The sequence below is a fragment of the Mycosarcoma maydis genome, chromosome 23 (genome assembly GCF_000328475.2).
Source record: "Mycosarcoma maydis chromosome 23, whole genome shotgun sequence".
NCBI classification, from domain to species: domain Eukaryota; kingdom Fungi; phylum Basidiomycota; class Ustilaginomycetes; order Ustilaginales; genus Mycosarcoma; species Mycosarcoma maydis.
In genome coordinates, this window is record NC_026500.1 from 137,675 (window position 1) to 161,044 (window position 23,370).

General features: G+C 54.9%; 10 protein-coding genes across 10 annotated transcripts; 5 read left to right on the plus strand and 5 right to left on the minus strand.

Annotated features, from left to right (window-relative positions):
- Positions 1–2,043: 2,043 nt before the first annotated feature.
- On the minus strand, positions 2,044–2,382 carry UMAG_11237 (uncharacterized protein; the record flags this gene model as incomplete). The annotated part of the gene is made up of 1 exon (XM_011394443.1): positions 2,044–2,382. The coding sequence occupies one exon, from the start codon at positions 2,380–2,382 to the stop codon at positions 2,044–2,046; it is 339 nt and encodes a 112-aa protein (XP_011392745.1).
- Positions 2,383–3,151: 769 nt separating this feature from the next.
- UMAG_06404 (putative thioredoxin peroxidase) lies at positions 3,152–3,898 on the plus strand (the record flags this gene model as incomplete). Its single annotated transcript, XM_011394387.1, has 2 exons — positions 3,152–3,207; positions 3,289–3,898. 2 exons carry the CDS (start codon positions 3,152–3,154, stop codon positions 3,896–3,898), a joined length of 666 nt encoding a protein of 221 aa, XP_011392689.1.
- Positions 3,899–4,109: 211 nt separating this feature from the next.
- On the minus strand, positions 4,110–4,838 carry UMAG_06405 (uncharacterized protein; the record flags this gene model as incomplete). The annotated part of the gene is made up of 1 exon (XM_011394388.1): positions 4,110–4,838. One exon carries the CDS (start codon positions 4,836–4,838, stop codon positions 4,110–4,112), a length of 729 nt encoding a protein of 242 aa, XP_011392690.1.
- Positions 4,839–6,102: 1,264 nt separating this feature from the next.
- On the plus strand, positions 6,103–6,793 carry UMAG_06406 (uncharacterized protein; the record flags this gene model as incomplete). Its single annotated transcript, XM_011394389.1, has 2 exons — positions 6,103–6,135; positions 6,254–6,793. 2 exons carry the CDS (start codon positions 6,103–6,105, stop codon positions 6,791–6,793), a joined length of 573 nt encoding a protein of 190 aa, XP_011392691.1.
- Positions 6,794–7,038: 245 nt separating this feature from the next.
- Positions 7,039–9,807, minus strand: UMAG_06407 (putative actin cytoskeleton organization and biogenesis-related protein; the record flags this gene model as incomplete). Its single annotated transcript, XM_011394390.1, has 1 exon — positions 7,039–9,807. One exon carries the CDS (start codon positions 9,805–9,807, stop codon positions 7,039–7,041), a length of 2,769 nt encoding a protein of 922 aa, XP_011392692.1.
- Positions 9,808–10,862: 1,055 nt separating this feature from the next.
- Positions 10,863–12,635, plus strand: UMAG_06408 (uncharacterized protein; the record flags this gene model as incomplete). Its single annotated transcript, XM_011394391.1, has 1 exon — positions 10,863–12,635. One exon carries the CDS (start codon positions 10,863–10,865, stop codon positions 12,633–12,635), a length of 1,773 nt encoding a protein of 590 aa, XP_011392693.1.
- A 1,406-nt stretch (positions 12,636–14,041) lies between these two features.
- Positions 14,042–14,413, plus strand: UMAG_11238 (uncharacterized protein; the record flags this gene model as incomplete). The annotated part of the gene is made up of 1 exon (XM_011394444.1): positions 14,042–14,413. The coding sequence occupies one exon, from the start codon at positions 14,042–14,044 to the stop codon at positions 14,411–14,413; it is 372 nt and encodes a 123-aa protein (XP_011392746.1).
- A 348-nt stretch (positions 14,414–14,761) lies between these two features.
- On the minus strand, positions 14,762–17,152 carry UMAG_06410 (uncharacterized protein; the record flags this gene model as incomplete). The annotated part of the gene is made up of 1 exon (XM_011394392.1): positions 14,762–17,152. One exon carries the CDS (start codon positions 17,150–17,152, stop codon positions 14,762–14,764), a length of 2,391 nt encoding a protein of 796 aa, XP_011392694.1.
- Positions 17,153–17,670: 518 nt separating this feature from the next.
- On the plus strand, positions 17,671–20,010 carry UMAG_06411 (aspartate--tRNA ligase MSD1; the record flags this gene model as incomplete). The annotated part of the gene is made up of 1 exon (XM_011394393.1): positions 17,671–20,010. The coding sequence occupies one exon, from the start codon at positions 17,671–17,673 to the stop codon at positions 20,008–20,010; it is 2,340 nt and encodes a 779-aa protein (XP_011392695.1).
- Positions 20,011–20,217: 207 nt separating this feature from the next.
- On the minus strand, positions 20,218–23,331 carry UMAG_06412 (uncharacterized protein; the record flags this gene model as incomplete). The annotated part of the gene is made up of 1 exon (XM_011394394.1): positions 20,218–23,331. The coding sequence occupies one exon, from the start codon at positions 23,329–23,331 to the stop codon at positions 20,218–20,220; it is 3,114 nt and encodes a 1,037-aa protein (XP_011392696.1).
- Between the last annotated feature and the right edge of the window lie 39 nt (positions 23,332–23,370).

A 23,370-nucleotide genomic window follows, 5' to 3' on the forward strand; every position in this document is an offset into this window, starting at 1 on the left:
AATTCATGGATTGCAGCAAGGTGGGATGGGCAAAGTTGCAAACGAGATTGACCAGAATGTGGCGAGACAGGGTCCGAGAATAGAGCTGCGGGTGAGCAGAAGCGAGACGTGGACAGCGGCGAAAGAAGAAGCAACACAAAGTCAGTAGAGGGAGGAGGCAGGAGGAGACGGGAAGGGTGTGTTGCGAAGAAAGGCAATTAGTTGGAAAGGAAAGCAGGGCTACAAGGTGGGTTTGCGGCGAGAGATGCGTGCGTGCAGCCGAAATGAGGAGCGTGCAGCTGGAAGAAGAGCCAAGTCAGAGCGAGGTTAGGTTGGCGGGTGAAGACGAGGTGGATGCCAAGATCAAGGCGAGCTAGAGTAGATATGAACTATATCGTTGTACGGCGTGGATGGGAGTGGTGCATATATATGAGCTGCAGCGTGGGTCTAGTTAGTTGAATGTGTGGTGTGCACGATGCAGTGGATGGAATGTGTCGTGCGGAACGGCAAGGGTTTAGGCAGAGCTTGGTGGACAGGAGCACGAGCACGAGCACGAGCGAGTGCAGGAGATGAGGAGCGTTTGCGAGATGGACTGCGAAAGGCGCCGATATATGTGCCAACCAGCGATGCACGATTCACGATTGAGTGGGTTGTATCGGCTGCATCACTGTGCAGACATTGACAGCGTCGTGCGGGTGCATGCATCCAGCAGATGTTATGGATGATTTGACAATTGCCATAGAACAAGCTGCGTAGCGTGTGGCAGCCGATGCTTTCATTCAGAGCACAACCGTGGCGGAAACATGAAATATGTGCCACAGCCACAGCCAAATCCACAGCCATAAGCGAGGCTCAGCGGGCTCAGCGCGGGCTCAACTGGGCTGATGGAGAGAGAGACGGAGAGGAAAGCGCGGCTGTCGACGATATGCAACAGAACGCGTTGACGAACGATTCATGATTCGCGAGTCAGATTGGTGATGGCTGATTCGTGGTTCAGTCAAGAGTCAGGGTCCTCCTCTGCTTTGCCAGCCAAGCCCAAGCTAAGACACCCAACCGAAGCCAAGTCAAGCGAGGCGCCAGATTCATGATTCACGATTCATGATGCGTGGTTCGTGATTCTCGAATCGCACAGAACAGCACTCACGACTTGAGCCGCTTATCGACCACCACAGTTGCTCATCTACAGCCCTAATCAAAGATGGCACATGCCCCACCTCGACGCTCCATCGAGCAATTCCGACGACTCGCTCCTCCTTTCTGGCCACCTGACTCGCACACTGTTCGCTCCCCGCTGCTCCTGCCTCCTCCTCTCCTCCTCGCCCGCGAAGCTGCTAGAGACGCTTGACAGGGGCGCGTCGCCGATAGCTCAGCGACTGATGCGTGAATGAGTGCATGAGGTTGCCAGCGAAATGGAGGCTTGCCAGCTGGCAGACAGTCTACTCTCACCGTTGACACTCACCAAGCCGCCGCCATGTCGAGCTCGGCTAGGGTCGAGTGCGAAACTCAGCCATCACGTTTCGCCCGCTCAGAGCCCACAGTGCGGGGTTCGGCTAATCGTGAATCGAGCTGGACAATACAAAGAAAGACAAATGAACGTGCTGGCGCGCCATCAACGACCAATTCGATCTAACTTATTTCGCGCTAACGCTTCATCATGACCTCACCGCATTGCTCTGTTCCGGCCGCGGCGGCTGCTGCTGCTGCTGCTGCTGCTGCTGCTGCTGCTGCTGCTATCGTAGCGTGATAGGATACCAGCAACTCGCGGCCGTCTGTGCTGGAAAAGAGCAGTGTAATCCAAGATGACCCGAGACAATCCAACGTGAGCCTGAGCACGCCAACACAGAATCCGTTTTCCTGGAGGATCTTTCTTTAGATGATAAGCCCTGCTCACGAGTCGCTTGTCCGAGTCGTGTAAAGTTGATCTCCCGCTCACCATTCGTGCTTTGCGCATCCTCGAAAGTGCAACAAGACGAGCCGAGAGACATGCGCCACTAGGACTTTGGCTGTAGATTTTGGTCTGACGCCAGCTGGTCGGTCAACACCCTTTACCTGTGCAAGTTGTCACTAGATTGACACAGAACGCCGTGTGTCGACACCAGCCAGCTTAGCGCTCCGCCTGTTCTCCGGTGTTGCACTCCTCTCGCGAGCCCAGCGAGCCCAGCGAGCCCAGCGAGCCCAGCAGATAGACGTGGAGTCAGCAGCGGAACTCGAACCGCCTGCAACAACACTGTGCAGCCACATTGACGATTGGTGGATGTAAAATAATTCTGTCGCCGTGTGGGTCCAGACCCTGCCGTATTCACGATTCGCACCCTGAACAGCCACAAGCGCGCGTCTCTGGTGTAACGTTAATCGTGAATAGAATCGTGAAAGGCCGTCTTGGATCAACACGAATTCCGGCATTCTTGTTCCGTGTAGCACAAGTCACGAGTCGTGAGCGTTGTGGCTATGGCTGTTGGCTGTTGCCATCCAATTATGAAATCCAAACGCGTTCGAGAGCGGTTGGTGCACGTGATTTGGCTCAACCCGTTGATGGATTTGGGGTCGAAATTCACGTGTTAGAGCTTCGATTCCACTCTTGATTCACGGATTTGTGATTCACTGTTGTGATATTCGTGATTCACGATTCACGATTGTGCGGTAGGCAAAGCACGCCATTGCTGCATGGAATGGTGTGCTGACCATGCCAAGGTGCCATAATGGCTGCAGGTGGTGTCAGACTGTCTTGTCGCACTTTGACAGCAGGAAACTGTTGTCGTCTCCACTCTGCCTGTCGCCACGACGCTGCAGCTCGAGAAGCAAAGCTCCGTGCGTAATTTCTTCTAATCGTGAATGCGTTCGCGCAGCCAACCGCTGTCGTAGTCATTCAAGAATTAGCTGATACAAGTTGTCGCTTGTCGCCAAACCGCGTCTGTCTAGCGCCGCAAAGAGTGGACGATGTTGTGCTAGTTACAAAAATGGTGTGTGGTGTCGGTGAGTGTCGACATGCATCTGTGGAGAGCGCGGCTGAGAGGCGGTTGGTGCATCTACCCCGAGCATTCACGATTCACGATTTTGTTCGTGTCGAGTCTGTGCACCAACTACAAGAAGCACTTGATCTTGGCACTTTGAGAGATCGCTTTTGTCTTGCAACCATCATCTCTTGCTCTATCGACACAGACTTTTCTTCAAAATGCCTGGCCTTCGTCTTGGATCGATTGCTCCTAACTTTACCGCCGAGACGACTCAGTAAGTGATTCTTCCGAGCTGTTACGTGGCACGTAAGATCATGTGTGCTGACATGGATCGCGGTCGTTTGACTTGCAACAGCGGTGTGCTCAACTTTCACGAGTACCTCGGTGATTCGTGGGGAATTCTGTTCTCGCACCCGGATGACTTTACTCCTGTATGCACGACCGAGTTGGGTGAGGTAGCGCGCAAGGCGCCCGAGTTCGAGAAGCGCGGCGTCAAGATCATTGGTCTTTCAGCCAACGACATTGCGTCGCATGATCGATGGATCAAGGACATCAACGAAGTCGGCAACACTTCGGTCAACTTCCCCATTATCGGCGACAAGGACCGCAAGGTTTCGACCGAATACGACATGCTCGATGCGCTCGACCCTACCAACGTCGACGCCAAAGGCATCCCCTTCACCGTTCGTGACGTGTTTGTGATCGACCCGAAAAAGGTGATCCGTCTCAAAATCTCGTACCCTGCCTCCACAGGCCGTCACTTTGACGAAATCCTCCGTGTCATCGACAGCCTCCAGATCGGCGACAAGTACAGAGTCACCACTCCCGTCAACTGGCAAAAGGGCGACAAGGTCATCGTTCATCCCAGCGTCCAGGGCGAGGAAGCCGAAAAACTCTTCCCCGGCTACGAAACCGTCAAGCCGTACCTGCGCTTCACCAAGGACCCTTCCACCTCCTCGGCTTAAATCGCTCTAACGCCGTCTCGCGCGGTTCTTGTCGACAACCCAAAAAAAAAAAAAAAAAAAAAAAAAAAAAAAAAAAAGTAAACCACACACCTGAATGCACCTACACATATTGGATTGCACGACGGCTTGCATTTGTACAAAACACGATGCATGGCATGCTGATACCAACATGATGGAATCGAGTGAAGATCGACGAAGCGCGCGTGTGTGTTCAAAGCGTCTGCTTCCATGCGACAAACTGATCGTAGGTGCACGACACTTTGTCGGAGCGATACCTGGTGACGCTCAACGAGTTCCTGACGTCGGCGGTGATCTTTCCAGTAAAGCCGGCTTTTCTTATAGCTGAATCGATAGCGTCCAGCTTGGACCAGCCTTGTTCCGGGATCACATCCGGCAGGTACGTGGCGGTCAAATAGCGCCGACTGGCAAAGCGCCCGTTGTTCCAGGTGGGAGCTGGTGTACTCGTACCCGATCCGCTCGACGAGCTAGCGCTGTCTTCGGCAAGTAACGACTTGCGCGTCAATGCCGGGTTGGGTAGATGGATGTAGATGCCATGCACGCCCACCTGCCAGTCCAGATGGTCGTCGCATTCCTCAAAGTCGGTCAGCAATGAAACGCCGCACTCGAGATGCGAGAGTTCGCTCGGCGAAATGGGTGAGAACCGACTGTCCTTGAACGCCGATATGCTGGCATACTCGGCGAGACCCTGAGCAAGTGCGTGTGGCTCAAACGTTCCGATGCAGCCTCTCAACCGAGGCGTCGCTGTCGTGCGCGAGCTGGTCGCCAAGATGTTCCAAGTGACAAACAGTGGATACTCTTGTCCATCATCAGCAAACGGAGGCGTCGGTTCGGGTGTAGAGCGTGGATTAAGTTTGTGTTCGATCACCAGAAAGCAGTAGTAGCAATGCTCGATAAGAGCTGCACAACGACCAGGAGTCATGGCTGGCTCGAGCGCCGATGTCGACGTTGACGTGAAATCGCAAGCGTCTATCTAAGGCTGAAAGTTGTGGAAGTGAAAGAGGTCGCCGCAGGTTCGTCAACGAATGAAAATGCCGTGCAAGCCAGGCACGACAAAGCACGAGCAGCGAGTGGCAGCGACGTAGACCTGACGTCGCTCGTTTTGTCAAGCAGACAGTGCAGACAGTGCCAACCTGTGGCTGCGCGGATGCCGGCTCAACGACGACGCCCAACCAGGCCGTAAGCAACCAACTGGGAACCGAACGGATGCGTCGGAAGATCTCGATGCTGTTGTTTGCGCGACTTGATGAGGGAGAATGTGTGGTGGAAAGATGGAAACATGTGAACTGGCCCAGGCAGTCGGTTTTCAAAGTCACGAGTGGCAAGCGCAGTCGACGTGGACCCTGCGTCAGATAAGCTAGCGCCCCGTGCCCAAGCAACGAGCTTGTTAGGGTTGTGATTGCTGACAGAACATGTAAGTCACGAGTGCTCACATGTCCAAAGAGTTCCAAATTCATTGCAGAAAACGAGGTCACAAAATTCCGCAACCTTTGCCATCTCGACACAAAGCGACATCAGGTCCCGCAAAGCGATACCCGCTGAAGCCATCGAATAGACAACAGAGGCAATCGTGAATGAAACCTTGAAAACTCTCAACTGTTGACGAAACTTGTCGAGGTGTTGGTCTCACTTGCTCGCTTCGGCCGGTACAGAGAGCGTCTACAAATGACATCAGCGTGCACTTCTTGCACGTTGTATCATTGTTGTATTAGTAATAGTCGAGAGTTGAAGGTAAGTTAACTTAAGTTATAATAGGTAACTTAACCTGACCCTGCTTCAACTTGATACGCTTTCAGCGGTTAATCAACCAGAAAAAGAAAACAAACCCAGTTAAGTTGAAAATACAAGCAACGTGTCTTCCAAGTGCACACTCGTGACTGCAACTGTAACTGCAACTGCAACTGCAACTGCAATTGCAACCGTGTCTGTGCGTTGCGCTTTTGGTAAATTCCTCACGCCTCGCGCTCGGCTATGTCAACGTGCGCCTGCGTGCATCGATCCTCCACACGCTCACAACCAAGCTTCAACTCACGCTCGTGATTCGTGGATCCTGCTCGGGTGCTCTGACCGTTGCTCTGCTGCTGCTGCTGCTGCTGCTGGATTACCAATAGCGCATTCAAGACAGCTCCCCCTCTCTATCCCTTCCACCACCAACCAACCGAATCTGCACATCGCTCGCTGCAAACATGTCCAACCTGCCCGGCCTCCTCATTGACATTGTAGGTGCTACTCGGTTCGCTGAGCTGTGCGCTCGTCACTCGCGTATGCAAATGCTCGGTTTTACCGCATGATGCTGACGTTTGGCTTCTCTCCATCCACTTGCCGCCCCTATCGTAGCCGCGCAACCCGATCCTCGCGGTGGGTATCCCCGTCGCGGTCGGTGTTGTGAACGGGTTCGCCACCAAGTCGTCCAACTACTCTGCCGATTCGGTGTGGTACAAATCGCTCAAAAAGCCGTCGCTGAACCCTCCGTCGTCGTACTTTGGCATTGTGTGGCCTGCCCTGTACGCGTCCATGGGCTGGGCGTCGCACCTTACCGTCAAAGCTCTCGATCGAACGCCGCCCGGTTTCGGTCGCGACACGGCCAAAAAGGCGCTCACCCTCTACTGGGTCCAGCTCGGCCTGAATGCGCTCTGGTCACCGCTCTTCTTTGGCACGGGCAACGTGGGCTTGGCGCTCGTCAACATTGGCGCGCTCACAGGTACCGTTGGATACTGGGCCGCCACCGTCAAGGATGTAGACGAAACGGCCGGCTGGTTGGCGCTCCCTTATGTCGGCTGGATGGTCTATGCCACCTACCTCAACGCTAGCATCTGGTGGCAGAACTACGGCTCCTCCAAGTTCGGAAAGCTCAAGAAGGACGCCAAGGATCTTTAAATGATTCTCTTGTTTCTTTCCACGAACGCTGCATCGAACCGTATTCCTGCACAGATTTTTTTTTTTTGAATACGATTCCAACGATTCCTTCCACCCATATGAAATACACACTCGTGACTGTTGTTGGACGTTGGAACATACCATTGCCTGTTTGGAGGGTGAGGTTTGATATACGCACCGCCCAAGCCGTGTCATACTAGTGATTACAAATATCTAGTGATTACAAAAGCGCCACACTTACAGGACTAGGCATGACGAACGGAGCTCTGATCGGTATCCACACTGTCGCGTCGGTTCTTGATGGGCATGTACTGGCGGTCTGGGTCGTCTTGACCGAAGAAGACGGTGGAGCCTTCGACCATGCCTCTGTCGACCCTGCTGTCTCTGGAGCTATGAGCTTCGAGTTTGGCCATTGCGTCGTCAAAGTCCATGTGCGTGGTAAGGGGTCTACGCGGGAGCGGGGTGAGCGCGTGTCGTGCGTCGAGGTTGATGCTGAGAATATTGCTCGAGTGCGCGCCTTCCGAGACACTGATTAGCAGCGAGTACTGTTGCGACGGAGCGCTCAGCGACGTACTCGAACCCGAATTGTCGAGCGTAGACGTCGACGTATTGGTCGAAGACGCCGTGCTCGTCGACGTCGAGTTGCGCTCGTACACCTCAAACGTGATACTGGCAAAGTAGTCGAGAGGTGGAGTCTTGGGCATAACCACGTTGAGTTCCGAGGCAAGAACGAGATTGAGCAGCGTGTGAATGTGGGATTCCTTGGTAAAGTAAAGACTGCAGATGCCATTCGACTCTTTAGCACCTTTGAGATCTTGGACAATGTTGTTGAGCAACGGCATCGAGGTGAGAAAGCCGATTTCTTCCTTTTCGGCATCCGTGATGCCGTACTCTCTCGGGCAAATGAACGAGAACAAGGCCAACGCCTTGCGATACAGCTCGTGCAGATCCACCAAGCGTTGATCCACATCGGCTGCCGTCACCGCCGGATCCGCAAACACGCTCTCGATAAACTGTCGATTATGTAGTCCATCATGGCTCAACATATCGTAAAGTTCACTGGAACGCGACGGATCGTGCGGGTCTTCCTCGAAATCGTTAAACAGCTTCTCCCAACGCTCACGGAACAATTGCGGCGTCTCGTGCGTGCACCATCTCGTCTGCACACGATCGATTCCTTTCGCCAATGTCTTGTAGTTGGCACGCATGGTTTGCCTCAACTTGGCCAACAAGCCGGCGATCTCCAACGCGAGTTTAGCAGGAGGCGGCAAGTCTTGGGGCCAGTCGTCCGGTACCTGATTCGCCTCGGGCGAATCCGGTCGGAGCGAAGCCTTGAGCTTTTTCTTGACCACATCCATCACGTCCTTGGCAGCATTGCTGTCATCTAAGAGATCTTTACGGATGATCATTTCCTTTTCACCGCTCGACTCGTCCAGGAACGCCGCCGCAAAGATTTCGGCCGACGCCGTGACACGTCGTTCGCTCGAAGTGTAGACGGTGCAGTTGGAGAGTGCATCGGCGTTCATGATGATCATGTCTTTGCGCATGTTGTTCCCGAGTTCCTTGGCTTGGTGACGTGCAGCGTGCGAGAATTCACCACCCCATTTGATGATGAGCTGCATCTTGGCGAGCTCGCACGTGTCGCTGTCAAAGCTCGGTTTGATCTGCACCTTGGTTCCGGGGAGATCCTTTTTGCGGTCGATAAGCTGAATGATGAGTTCGAGGTCTTGCACGTTGGCACCAGGTAGAGCAAGCGCTTCCGAGGCGGCGCTCGAGACGAGATCGAGTTGGGTGCGAAGAATAATCTCTTGCCTTCGACCCTGGAGGAGGGCAATCAGCGGAGCAGTCCATGTATCGCCAGGTTTAAACGAACGCTTGAGCTTCTGTTTAGGCGTTCGATCGCCATGCCGAAACACGGTGACGGAAGCCTTGAGATTCCAGGCGGAACGTTCCCTCTCGCGCGGGCTGGCACTCGCCAAGCCGCTCGTCGAACTGGCAATGGGTCGTCGAACGACGTTGTTCTTACAGAAACGGCTGAGGATCTCGGCGCACTTGTCGTAGTAAAAATCGTTGCCCTTGACAAAGCTCCAGCCATTGACGTCGATCACGTAACTCTTGCCTCCGACGCGAAGAAGGTCAAACCCGCAAATGTTCTGCTTGAACGCCATCGAGATCGAGGTGGCCATCTTGATCTCTTGGTCGCTGAGTTTGGTGATGTAGCGAATCTCTTTGCCGTCTGGATTGCGCTTGACGACGCCGTCGACGACGGGTGACTTTCGCGTTTCTGCATGCACAAAGTGCGGTCCGATCGTGTAGACCTTGATGTCCTCGGCATTGTCGACGTCCATAAACTCTTCGTAGATGTACGAGCCGTCGGTGCGTGGTTCGACCAGGTTGGGATCGTACTCGGACGACTTGTTGCCCACTTTACGGAACAGTCTCCTGCCGCCACCGCCTCTGTTTTGGGCAAAGTAGATGTGGATGTTGTGATCCTCGCCGGATACCGGCTTCTCTACGAATGGCTTAGAGATTCGGTTGGTGCCGATGATGAGATGATCGTATCCGTCCAACTTGCACGGTTTGGGCTGCCTGTCCTTTTTCAAATCGACGCCTAGACGCTTGTTAAGGTCTTGAAGGATGACGTCCTCCAAATCAGGCCCACCATCGCGATCCACCTCCAAACGTCGAGGCGTAGGCACACCTACGCTGTCGAGAATCGACAAGACGGCTCTTCGGTCCCAGAGCACCTGCTGAAGACGAAGATCGTTGACGAGCACAGGTTTGCGCAGATCGGCGTACGAGATCGCCTTGTCAAGCGGGAAGCCAGTCGAGAAGAACGAAATGAGAACGTCGACGATCGGCCAATCTTGGACGGGTTCGTCGAGGATCACTTTTTCACCAAAGATGGTGACGTCAAACTCCTTGGTACTGATGAGACGGTTGAGGATGTTTTGCATGGGCTTGCTACGTGCCTTACGATCCATCGCAGCTACGCCGAGCTGTATTCTCTCCATCTTGGGCGATCAACACAAAGGTGAGCAGAGGCGAGATGGTCAACGTCGAGAGCCGAGACATGAGAGCGTTCAGAAGAAAAGTCAATTCGTAATTCACGATTGTGAATCACAGACTGTCGTACGTTCACCGCGCTGCGAAACCCCAAAACATGGAAAGAAAGACCAAACAAAATAAATAACTTATGTCACGACTCACGACTCACGACTGATGGAACACGAAACGTGCGCACAATCACAAACAAATCGCCGTGCGTATGTGCGTGAATCGTGAATGTGCGAGAGATAAACAGATACGCTTGGATATGGCGTCACTCGGGCTATGCACGTGTACTGTACAGTAAATTAAGAGAAGCTGGATTCACTCGGCAATCACGAATGAGCGTCTCGTAGTGCAAAGATAATCCAGAGCACAGTCGTGAGTATCGCTGCTCCGCCAACTCACCAACCCACCACAAGCCGGGATCGTAACTCTCTCTTGAACAACGAGACGAGCGGCGATACAGCTCGAATGGTCAGCAATCTGTGTTCACGAATCGTGAATTGCCCATCGTCATTTGTTAACTTTAACCTGGACTCACATCAATCGCCAATCGCCCATCGCCCATCGCCAATCGCCAGTCAGGATAAGTTAGATGCGGCGGCTTCTCCAGACATAACTTACCCCCTTTTTCTCAAAATTCACGGCAGCGCAGTCACGAGTGCCCAACCAAAACAAACAAACAAATAACGAAATTAACCCTAACAACACACAACACGCAACAAATTCACCACGCACCACTCACCACTCTGCACTCACCACTCTGCACTCTGAAGCACAAATCGCAAATGTGTACCACAAACGTGCAGCGATTGCGTTAGATTCGTGATCGCAATATTTGTGGATACCGGTTTGATCTTGCTCGTCTTAGTACCCTCAACACACCCCAACCCAACAAGCGAAAGCAACACCTGCGATTGCGTCTCACGTCTGGTCACGAGTCACACCGTATCGTGCTCCATCCTCGGCCCACCATCTTGTACCATCTCGGCTCCTTTGGGCAACGCTCGACGTCAACATGCCAGCGCCATCGATACGCTCTCTTCAGATGCCGTTGCGTCACCATGATGCAGATCGTCGTGCGTTTTGCAATGCACCCCCCTCGCCATCGCTCTCGACAACTACGCGCGCTTCGCTCGACTTTCCTTTACGTCCCGCCGTGCTAATCACGAGAGCCGACCTGCGCACCTCTCTCGCCGCCTACGAAGCGTTGCTCGCCTCAGCCAAAGCCTACACCACCGCCATGCTCTCTATGGCCAAGGCATCTTCCGATCTCGCCTGCGCTCTCGAGGCGTGCGCACGCGTCAAGGGAGCGCATGATTCCGGTCCAGGTCTGCAAGCCGCCAGTGGTCTGCATTTCCTCAAGAGCAACTACGAGCAAGTGCTGTGCGATACGTTTTGGAAAGACTTTTCCATCCCGCTGCTCAGCCACTATGACACCTACCGCTCCGCTTGCACCGAACGACAGGTGCTTCACGATAAGGCAGTCTCGCAAAGATCAAAACAGCTCAAAGAAGCCGAAGCTCGAAACAACCGCGCCGGTCGTAAAAAGGAACGCGATCTCAACTCGTTCCGTCGCGCACTCGCCGAACTGCAATCGCACGTAGATGCCATCGACGAGCTCAAGGCGCAGTACTACAACGAAGTGCTCGATGCAGAGCAAGAAGTGTGGTCGTTTATCGAATCCAAGGTCGCTCTCATCGTACGCTCGCAGATCGAGATTAGCGAGAGAATCAGCTCCAAGGGCTTGAACGATCCTGTGCTCGAACAGATGCTCGCCACCATCCCTGATCCCTTTGGCAGCTACGGCCCACCCAAACAAGACGGAGAAATCTTTAGCATTCTTCCACCCATCTCGTTGCTCAGCTCGGGCGCCAACAGCGTCCACAACACCAGTGCCGACGCCGCCACCAACGACACTAGCGCTACCGACCTTGATCTCACCTCCGAAGATATCAAGCCTGGTGCTGCTTCCACCAAGACCAAAACCGTCTTGCCCGCCAACATCATGTCTCCTTCGACGCCGAGTAAAGGGCTTTCCAGAGCTGCGCTCGGTCGAGGCTCACGTGCCAATCCCTCATCGGCCACAGCTACACCTACACGACCGTCGAGTGCTAACAAGGCCGTCGAGGAGTTGCCAATAGCTTCCACGCCCAACAACAAACCAAGTGCCACTCCCGACTCTTGCGCAGCTGCGACGCCCAAAGCACGCGCCAACTCGAGCAGCTGCCTCAACCGAACTACCCATCTAGCGCGCGATTCACTGCTCGGCTTGTCGGCTGTCTCGGAGGCGACCACAACTGTATCGACAACCGAAACCAGTAGCCCACACGCGACGTCTGGTGGACTGTTTGGCTCGGAGAGTGTCGACTTTGAAGATCTACTGTCGCGTGAACAGCTTCGCAAGCATGTCGGCGCAAACACGGATGCGCCTGTGGATAAAAGCTCAGATGAGACCAGCTCACCCCAGGAACCGGATGCGTCGTCGATATCTGAAACACAACCTTCGTCAAGCACAGCTGCGGGTCGACTACGCCAAGTGCTGAGCATCATTGAAGAGGACGTCAATGGTCCGTTGAGCAAAGCCAGTAGCATGGGCACCGCTTCGCGCCCAGTCTCGGCAGTATACGATGCCGGACCGGATCCATTTGCCGCTCTCAGCTCGACGCGCGACGACGAGAGCCGAGACAATGAGCCAGCGACCGACAATCTGCCCTCGGAGCACCAACAGCGCTCAGAACAACCTGAACGGCGTCACCGTCGAACCCCTTCCAAGCTCAGTATCGATTGAGCTTGAGAAAACATCATGATATAATCACACTGTAACGACTGTAATGACTCGAGCTTGACTGGAATCCATATATACCCGCCTGTTTGATCTTTCTGTTTGGTTTCTTTTGCATCGAGACGAGATGCGCTCGTGCTGAGGAGCGATAGTGTATCGTGGCACACGTGGAGATGTCCAGAGTGAGAGGTTGGATGGTGTTGTTGGAAGGTGACGACACAAACGTGAAACAATCGCAAAACGCACGAGAAACGCTGCCAAACACGAGTCGATAGTGAGCAGCGTAAAGCTGTTGAGTGAACCACAGAATTCAGTCATGAATCACGAATCACGAATCACAAATCACGAACCACGAACCACGAACCACGAACCACGAACCACGAACCACGAACCACGAACCACGAACCACGAATGCAGCGTCCAGGTTCGAGCGCAAGAATTGGTATCACGTCACAGCGCGTCTTGTCGCTGCGGATGCACGACCACGTCAACTCGAGGTGCACAGATGCGTTTTTGGCTTCGAGTCGCATCACAAGAGGAGACAACTGTCAGCTGGCGTTATCCAACGATGAAGGCCGAGTCAGAGGAACAAGATGCATTCGTAATTGCGATTTGCATTCAAAGCCGAACCAAATCCGATCTCCTCCAACGCTGGACCTCAGCAAAACACTCTCTCTAGCCATCCGTCGGTCGGCTCGGTTGTTCCCCCAAAACTGAAGGTGGAGGCTACTGCTAGAGTCACGTGCGGCGAGTGGCTTGAGCGCACCAATCCACATAGGCAGAGGCAGCCCAAGGTGAAGGAGGATTCGTGATTCATGTTAGTAATAATCGTGTATGCGCGACGATCACTCTCTTGTCCAAAAGCTAAGCTTCAAGCTGCACGAGAGCGTAACCTGATGCATATCTTGAGAAGACACGGTTCAGGTGCCTGCGAATCACAGTCACAGCCAGCCAGCTCGTTGTTGGCCTCTGTCACACGCCAAAGAAAATCACCCATCGCCAATCACCAATCAGTGAATGAATGCTGGAATCACGAATGTGGAGTCAAGTGGTGAGTCGTGAGTGAGTTCAGTCAGCTGCACAATGCACAATCACCAATCCTACTCGTGACTTGACTTGGCTCATGCGCCTTGGTCTCTCTGTGCGAAGCATCGTCATGTGCCGTCGCGCCGTTCAGGTTGAGCTTGGTGATTCAATCCGGTCCAACGTCTTGCGCTCGCTCCTCCGCTCTCCTCGTCTCTGCTGAGCGCGCGCAAGCCCCAGAGCCTGTTGAGCGAGTATATAACCCAATCTTTCTTGCTTTCTCTTCCATCCTACTTTGTCCTCTGGCCTTCTCTGTCTCTAGCTCAAGTATCACTCTCTCTCTTCTTCTAAATCAATCTTGGGTATCACCATCATCGCATCGTCCAACCATGAAGACCTTCCACAAAGTCGTCTACAAGCCCGACTCGCAATCCACCGACGAATTCATGGTCATCGTCAACGCCGAAGAGTACAAGAAATGGATCAAGGGTGACAAGACCATCCCTCTTGCAGACGTCGTCGACTCGTTCGACGTCTTCCACACGGGCACAGGCGCCCAAGGCATCATGGGTCGTCCCAGCAAACAACAGCTCGAAACCGTCTTTGACAGCAGCAAGGACGTCGATGTGGTAACGCACGTTTTGGAACGTGGTCAACTCCAAACAGCCAGCCACAAAGAAGCCTACAGTACAACAAACGACTCGAACCAGGGTCAGAACACTACTTCCAAGGGCTCAGCTGCTGGCTTTGGTGGGCGTTGATCTTTGTCCCTTTCTCTCTCTCTGCATTGCTTTTGCTTGGTCGTTTCCCGATCGCTCTCGAGGCGAGGCTCGTTTCTGGCCTTTCATCACTGCCTTGACTCGAGAATCCCAATCACAAATGTTGCCATCACCATACCTCTTGTACTACCAAACTCGCTCTGCTCTCCGTCAAATCAATCTCACGCACTAAAAACCCCATCACGAATGTCAGCCATAATGCATAAAACAACACGAATCCACACTTGACATGCAAGACAGCGTTCCAATTTCTCGGTGCATTGAGCATCCGCAGGCGAGCGTATGATGAGACAAGTACACATGTCTGATTCGCGCATGTACATTTCACGATTAACGACGTCTTCTACCACCCAAGCTTCTGGCGGCGTCGCGTCTGTTTCTTCTGGACGCACGAATGTTGGCTTCCTCGAGTTTGTCGAGGTCGTCGTCGTTGAGTGTTTCCAGGAGCGGACCAAATTCTCGCGATTCGAGCCAGTCTCTCCAGATGCCGTCGAGTGGGCGCGGGCCGCGCGAGAGGATTTCACGGACCGTGTAGGTGGCGTTGTGTAGACGTTGTGCTGCGCTCAGCGTTGGTTGGATAGCGACGCCAGACGTAGCGCCGGCCGCGGGGGGCGTCGATGTTGACAACGTGGTCGGCTGCGCGGGCGTGGCGTCCAAGAGCATGTTTGAGAGGCGCGCCGACGAGCGAGTGGCAGGGATCGACGAGCTGGTAGTGCTCGCTTGGATGGCTGGCGTGCATGTGCCCTCGCGCGTAGGTGCCGCTGTGGCCGTCGCGGTAAGGTGCAGCGTTTCGACATCTTCTTCGTCATCTTGCGCTTCATCCCCCCTAGCCGCTGGCGTACCAGAGTCCTCTCTCGCTGTTTCACCAGCTTGAGCAGCTGCACTCGACAAGTGTGTCTTGTCATGCTCTCCATCCTCCGCCGGCTTGCGCTCTTGGTCACTATCCGGAGCACTCGGTTGTACCGAAGCCTCGCGCGTCGGATTCGCTCGCGTCGCATCGCGTGACTGCACCTGCCAATCCGTCACCGACGTGGCTGATTCGCCACGCTCCAACCTCTTTCTCTGCTTTTCGAGCTTTTCGGCATGCAACTCAGCCCACGCCGCCTCAATCTCCTTCTCCTTGTCCTTCAACACTTTGCCGCTTCCCACGAGCCCCAGCTCGAGCGCGGCCCGTTTATGGTTGATCAGCTGTTCACGCACGCTGTTCGCAATTAACGCCTGTGCCTCGCCCGACAATCCCAAGTCGTCGCACAGCTTCCTAGCAAACGATTCCGGCGTCAGTGGTGAACACAGATCCCACTCGAGTCGATCGCGCAGCATGTGTCGCAGAATCTGCACTTCGTAATCGACGATCACGCGCAGGTCATCTTCGAACTCGCCCAGTCCTCGACCCGCATCGAGTCGTTGCGCCATCTGCTTGCGCCATTGACGCTGCTGTTCGTCGGTTCGTTCCAAACCCCAATTCCAGGGTCGACCTTCTTTCGTAGCCTCTTCCACCGGATCATACTGATCACGCTCGCATTCAGGCAGCAACAGCTCGAGCTCGCCCTGCTTGTCGTCGAAACGTGCCGATGCCCACACACCCCCCGCCGCCGGCTCCATTTCGATATCCGCGACACCAGTGGCGTCGTCGATCTGCTGGTTGATCATGTTCATGATCTGCGTAGCATACGGTTCCACAGGAATATCCAAATCTTCCAGTAGAAGCTTGGCAAAGTGGTGCGGAGAAATGAGCCGCTCGTTCATGTTCCATGTGAACGAATCCTTGATGCGGTACTGTTCGGCTTCTAGATCAATCTTGATCGGTACGAGGATCTCATTTCGACTTGCTTGGCGCACCAGATCGTCGTCGGTGTGATAGACGTGGTTCGTGCGGTGGTAGACGCGTTTGGCTACCATTTTCGACGCTGGCGGCGGCAATCCCAGATATGCGCGTGAAGAGTCTTCTTCCGACTCATGTTCGATGCCCCTCTTGACGCCGCGAGACCCGGCTTCGTCCTCGGTTCCGACATCCTCTTCGAACTCGTCATCTGAACTACCAGCTTCGGCGTAGCGAATGAAGCCCGCAGCTGCACGCCGACGCCCGCTTGCTCGCGAAGAGCGATAAGGCGTAGAGCCGCCGGAAGCATCATGACTAGGCGTGCTAAAAGGGTCCAGAGGTTTGCCCGAAGGATCATACCATTCTGATTGCGGCATAGTTTGCAGCAGGTTGGTGGTGCCTGCCTTGATACGAGCAGGAAACGTGCTGTACATGGCTTGCGGAACAGTAGCACCAGAAGCAGCAGTGCCGCATGGTCTTGACGGGGCTGAAGGTGTACCCGGAGCGATGGGCGCGGCTCCTCGACCCATGATGAAAGTCTGTGGCAGCGATTGCAAGGCTATTTGGCTGACGACCTGCGAGTCTGATGGTCCGAACGACGAATGACGAGGCTGCATGACGGGCTGCTGTGATCGTGCCAAGCCGCTATCCGAAGCGGATGGTGTTTGGTGATACGCTGGTCGTGATGCGGCTGGATGCGAGTACGCTACGGGTGATGCGTAAGATCCTGCTTCGTAGCGCGAAGAAACCGAGATACCATTCGCCATGCCAACGGGAGCCACCATGTTGGAGGCGATCTGCGACGATGAACCAACGTTCGCCGATGCGAATGGCGTCGATGTTGGCGCGGGTGAGTGATGTGCGGACGCCGACTGCCGTGCAGACCGACGTGGCCGATCCATGCTGTCAATGTTGCGTGATGCCCAGACCAAACGCGGTGGAACAAGGCGTAGTACAACAGCTCCGATCGAGCTTGATATATAGACCGCAACGCTTGAGATACTAGCTTTGACACTCGTGTCTGTGCCGCCTAGTCGGACAATGTAAGGTCGATGGTGGAAGAACAAAGGCGACGATTCGTCGAGAGGCTCAACAAGTCGGAATGAAGCAACCCTTTTTGCTTCTCATCTCGCTGCTGCGACCAGCGACCGACGCGCTCTCACGTCTTCACGCTTGGTGTTTTAAACACAATTCGTGATTCACGATGGCCAACTTAACACTTTCTTCTTCCACCCGAGGCGCTCGCCGTTAGGTTTCTCATCGCCGATTCGACCCATCGGGCGCGCGATCCAATTTTGTCACGAAGAAATCAGAATTACGAATCACGAATGTTCAGGGTCCTTGTTGGTCCTCCTTGTCATGCACAAAGGTGCTTTCATCCTGAGGGAGCAAGCCCGCTAGATGCTCATCACCATCCCACATGCTCAGGTCGGCTTCCAGTTCAGTACGGCTCGCAGCTCTTCGTGGGCTCCGAGCCCCATTGTCTTCATCCCTGCCGTGTTGCAGCAGCAGCTGTCCTTCCCTGACACCATTCCGCTCGGCACCCTTTAATCCAGCGCAGCGTCAAACTCGCACGCTTGCTTCGCTTGCTTCGACATCAACCGCCTCAAATACTGAGGTGGCCGGCCAACTAGGGGGCGAGAAGCTGGACAAACGTCATGACGCATACTACGGAGCCTTTCCAGCACGGACACACACTTGCGGCGAGCTGCGTACCTTGCATGATAAGCAGCAAGTCGTGCTCACAGGCTGGCTGCAGTCATCCCGGCAGGTATCCAAGCAGCTCGGATTCTTTACGATCTTCGATCATACCGGCAGCATCCAACTTAAAGTACACCGCACGGAAGCTTCGCCTCTTCTGCTCGACTCGTTTTCATCGATCCCGCTACAGAGCGCCATCCTGATCAGAGGAAAGGTAGCACGTCGCCCGACGCACGACTCGAAGGCGGATCAGTCGACAGGAGCAATCGAGGTGCTGCCAGAAAGCTTGACGCTGCTCAATCCTGCGACCAAGGATCTGCCTTTTCAGCCTTCGGACTCTATCCATGCCGATGGCGTCTCATCCGAGCTCCGGGCTCGATACAGATACCTTGACCTTCGACGTCCATCGCTCGCCGAAAACATTCGTCTGCGCAGTCGCATCACGCATGCCATCCGAAACCACCTGTACGACAATGGTTTCCTCGAGATCGAGACCCCTGTGCTGCTCAGTTCCACACCCGAAGGCGCTCGAGAATTCCTTGTGCCCACTCGTCTATCCTCATCTTCCAACGCCCAGGCAGAACCACATTTCTACGCTCTACCTCAATCGCCTCAGCAGCCCAAGCAGCTTTTGATCGCTTCCGGAGTCACTGATAAGTACTTTCAAATCGCAAAGTGCTTCCGCGATGAAGATGGACGCAAAGATCGCCAACCCGAGTTTACCCAGATCGATCTCGAGATGGGTTTCGTCAGCGGTGGACCCGAAGCCGAATCAACATCATCTTTGACATGCGATGCAGATGCAGATGCAGATGCCGACGCCAGGGATGCGCAAGGTCATTGGAGGATCGGAGGTCAGCAGGTGAGGGATGTGATCGAAGGCTTGATAGCTCACGTCTGGAGAGCTGCTGGCAGAGGCAGTGTACCCCATCGCTTTCCTGTCATGTCGTACTGGACCGCCATGACTCGCTATGGATCCGACAAACCAGATCTGCGATATGGCTATACGCTTCACGATGTTTCGTCCGGCTTTAAGCCTTGCTCTGAGTCCGATGTTGCAAAGCTCGATGCTACGAGTGTTAGTCTCGAGATCCTGCCGTACCAGCATCATGCAGCTGGTTCGCTATCCAAGAAGGAGCTTGAGCGCCTCCTCTTACCGTTCAAAGGCAAAGTCGAACGGTTTCGCATCTCATCCAAGGACAACATCCACGAACTTGCTGCGCTACTGCTCAAGAAGAGCGCGTTGACCCGGCAGTTTCTTCAGAAGGAGTTTGGGAATGACGTTTCTGTCTCGGAGGTGGATGTGGAGCATCTCGCACAAACGTTGCGTGCTGCTATCGAGGCCGAAGCGCGCTCGGACGACTCGTCTGAGCCGGTGGATATCTTTGTTTCGCTGCGTTCGAATCCACCGGAAGGTGGCAGCACGCCGTTGGGTGAAGTGCGCAAACTTGTGGCTGCGTCGCTGTGTGACAAGAAGCTGCTTACCATGTCGGGCGATGCATTGGCATGGATCACCGAGTTCCCACTGTTCACGCTAGCTGATGACGACAAGAACGCGCTCTCGTTGCAGTGCTCGTCTTCTCGACGCTGGCAATCGAGTCACCATCCCTTCACTGCGCCGGTTGCGAGCGACATCGCGATGCTGCTCGGTGGCAATCTCGATGCGAGTTCGATCGCTTCGATCCGAGGACAGCACTACGACCTCGTCCTCAACGGCCAGGAGATCGGCGGTGGGTCGGTTCGAATTCACTCTCGCGCCTTGCAGCAATGCGTCTTGGCACACATCCTCGAGTTGACCCCCAGCGAACAAGCAAGGTTTTCTCACCTGCTGCATGCGCTCGACTGTGGCGCCCCACCGCACGCCGGTATCGCCCTCGGCTTCGACAGGCTCATGGCCATCTTGTGTCGCACAGAAAGCATCAGAGACGTCATCGCATTCCCCAAACAAGGCTCTGGCATCGACCCTCTTTTCCGATCCCCGGCTCCCCTCACCGCTCCCGACCAAAACAATCACCCCACACACTCCCTGTTGCGCCTCTACGGCTTGTCCAAATCTTGACATTCGTCACTCTCGCAACTGCTCACACGTCCATCTCCTACCACCACCCTCACAGCAGCCATCGCAATGCTCACACGTCCATCTCCTACCACCATCCTCACAGCAGCCATGGCAAAGTGAAAACACATTTCAGACAAACCTACACGCTAGCAGCTACAAACACCTCGAAAAAGCGTTCTCGCACTTGGCCTCCTACCTTTCGTTGAGCTAGATCATGTTGCGTAACAAGACCTTGTAACAAGCCTCGTCATACGGTCTGCCATCCTTGACGAAAAACATAGTATCCTCAAACGGTTTATCGCAGCTGCAACAAGTGAAGCACTCCGGATGCCACTTGGCTCGTAACGCCGATATGAGATCGCCGAGCACCGGCTTCTTACAACCGTTACACCTCGGCTTGTGCAAGTTGACATGGCACTTTTCGCAGTACGGGTAACCCTTATGGACGATAAACTCCATACCGCCATGCTTGACTTTGCCATTCTCATCCGCCGTCATCAAGCCTGGATCGCTACCGGCAGCCGAACCGGCGGCCTTGGGGTCGAGGAAAGGATCGCCACAGTTGGCACAGAAAAAGTGGAGTTCGTGATAACATCGTTCCGCCGTCTCTCCGTCCTGCCCAGTGAGCTCTTCGTCTTGCACGCTGATGTAGCGTTCATCCACGATAGGTGTTCGACAATGGAAGCAACGTTTCGAGAAGAGTTCGTGGTAATCAAAGTGGCAATACGGAAGCCCTTGGTGTTCGTAAAACGCGACGTGCTCGAGCCCCTCGGAGCAGTGCGCACACACGAAGCATCCCGGATGGTAGGTTGTTCCTAGTGCATGCACCACTTTGCCCGCGATCCATTTGCGACATCCATGACAACCTGCACCGCTGCCGACAGACGATGCAGAGACTCGACCATTCGTCGCCGAGCCCATGGCGGTGGCCGCTCCGCTAGAGGGTGCATGACTCGTGCCTGCACGTTGTGATTTCGCAGATGGCTCCGCTGAAAATGAGACCGAAATCGAAGGTCCTTTCGACGCGTTGCTCGTCTGCGAGCGGACGTCGTCATCGTCAGCAGTGACAGAAACCATCGGCCCCGAACTCGAGCATGCACGCTCATCATCCGCTCCACAGATCTGAATCGACGGTCCTGCCGCGTGTCCCCCGTCATCGCCATCACCGCCCGGTAAGACGATCGTAGGCGCCGTAACAGCCTGTTGAATCGCCTTTTGACCTGGAGGTGGACCAGCTCTTGACACGCTACTGCCACGTCGACGTCTCGGTTTTTCCGGCTCCTCATCCGGAGCTTCAAAGCTGAAAACGGGAACACTTGGCGCTGGTGTTGAGCAAGCAGCCGCCTGTGATGGATTTGCATTGCCTACAGACATGCTAGCCAATGAGTCGACCAATTGAGCTGTTTCTTGATAGCGAGCAGGCTCATGACGACGAGATGGCTGCGATGGTTGAGCGTGTACGTGTGATGCATCAGAGGCCAGACTCGGTTGCACGGCATTCTGAGGGGGCGCAGGGGCTGTGGTCACAGAGTGTTGAAGCGCTGGCGCCGCAGCAGGCTCCGGTAGAGCACGAGGGCGGACAGGACTCGAGTCGATCGAATGGCTGAGGACGGAGCCAGTACTCTGGCTTGATCGATGGGTTGCCTGAACAGCTACCGAGGGCGATTCGGTGGGATGTTGCTCAGCGATGCGTGTGCGAGTGCCAGTCGTGGCGGCTACGGGCTCGCTTTGGCTGGCAGGCAGCTCGCGCGTATGAACGGAAGGGCTAGCAGCCATTCTGGTAGGTGGAAGAGGGGGCGAAAAGGTGGTGCTAGCCAAGGCGCTGCGGAGCGGACGTCTTTGTGGGACGCCTCTGGCCATGAGGGCTTCCGCTGCCAGCCGTACGCTCTCGGTACGGTTCAGAGCAGATGCAGGCAGACGCGACGTGGTGCCAGCAATAGGCGATCCTGGACTGCCTGGATCCGTTCTGGCCAGATTGGATGCCATGTAAGCGGATGCAGTGGATATGGTCGCCGAAGAGCCCGACGGTGGTCTGGGAAGGTCACGTCGGACGCTTGCACGATTGGTGAGACCGATCGGGCTTGTTACAGGCGAGCCGGGCGCAGACGGATTGGACGAAGTTCGCGATGGTTGAGGCAACGGTCTGCGAACGGAGGCAACGGATGAAGTGGTGGACTGTCTGCTCAGATCGGTCGCGTGACCAGGACGCGGGGAAGTAGCGGATATAGGTGGAGAGCTGATCTGCATAGTTGGCGAGACATGCGTATTTGATGGAATCATGGAGGGTGGAGCGCCGGCCGAGGCAGGAAAGGTAATTCCTGGCTGCTGAGACGATGGGACAGTAGCACCAGGTTGATCCCATGGTTGCTGGACGCCAGGCGGTGTGACGGCAGGATACTGGAAATGAGCTGGTGCTTGCTGGTATACTGGCTGGCTTTGTGGTGTCGGCGCCCACGGCTGATGCTGCTGCTGAGGTGGAACGCCGTAATGGGGCACATGTGGTGGGATTGGACTATGAAGAGGAGGCATGTATTGCAGGTGCGATGCTGGCACTGCGCTCAAGGGTGGTTGAGCTGCAGAGTAGGGAGATGTGGTAACAGGTGCTGGTGCTGATGCTGCGGCAACGACGGAATCGTACACAGTCGGGTGAACGGGAGAGACACTGTTTGCCGGCAAATGCTGCTGGGCATAGATAGTGCTATGCGGTTGCTGAGAGTAGGAAATGATGGGTGCGCTGTCTCTGCGCTCTCGTGAATATCCCGGGTAGCTTGGACTAGCGTTGTTGTCCGAGCAGCTGTGTGCCATGACAGCAGAGGTCATGGGAAGTTGTGCTGGTGCATGGACAGCATCAGGAGCGACAGCATAGGGCAATTGTTGTGTAGGTAGCACAGGGTGCTGTGACTGATGGTAGAGTTGCTGCTGCTGCTGCTGCTGCTGCTGCTGCTGCTGCTGCTGCTGCTGCTGCTGCTGCTGGAGTTGATGCTGGTAGTTGTAGAAAGCGCTGGGTGCTGGTGGCACTGGGTTCGAGGTGACTTTGGAGCGTACCCTCTTTACGGACGAAGCCGGTGCAGAGGATGAAGACGTCAGCTCCTTGAGGTCGGAAACAGAGGATCTTCGTGAGCTTGGAGGCTCGGGTGAGTGGGAGCTTGGTGGAAGGTAGCCGCCACGCGTGTGCATATCATTCATGGTGCTGCCATTATGCGCAGACAAAGGCTCGTACGATGAACTCCTACGAGGTTTGCGGACCGCGGTGGTTGGAGGAGGAGGTGGCGCATGGGCGAGCCAAGCGGCTGACATGTCGACGGGTTCTTGAAGCGCCATGTTTGGGACGATCGGGCGTGCCTGCCGTGAAAGCAAGAT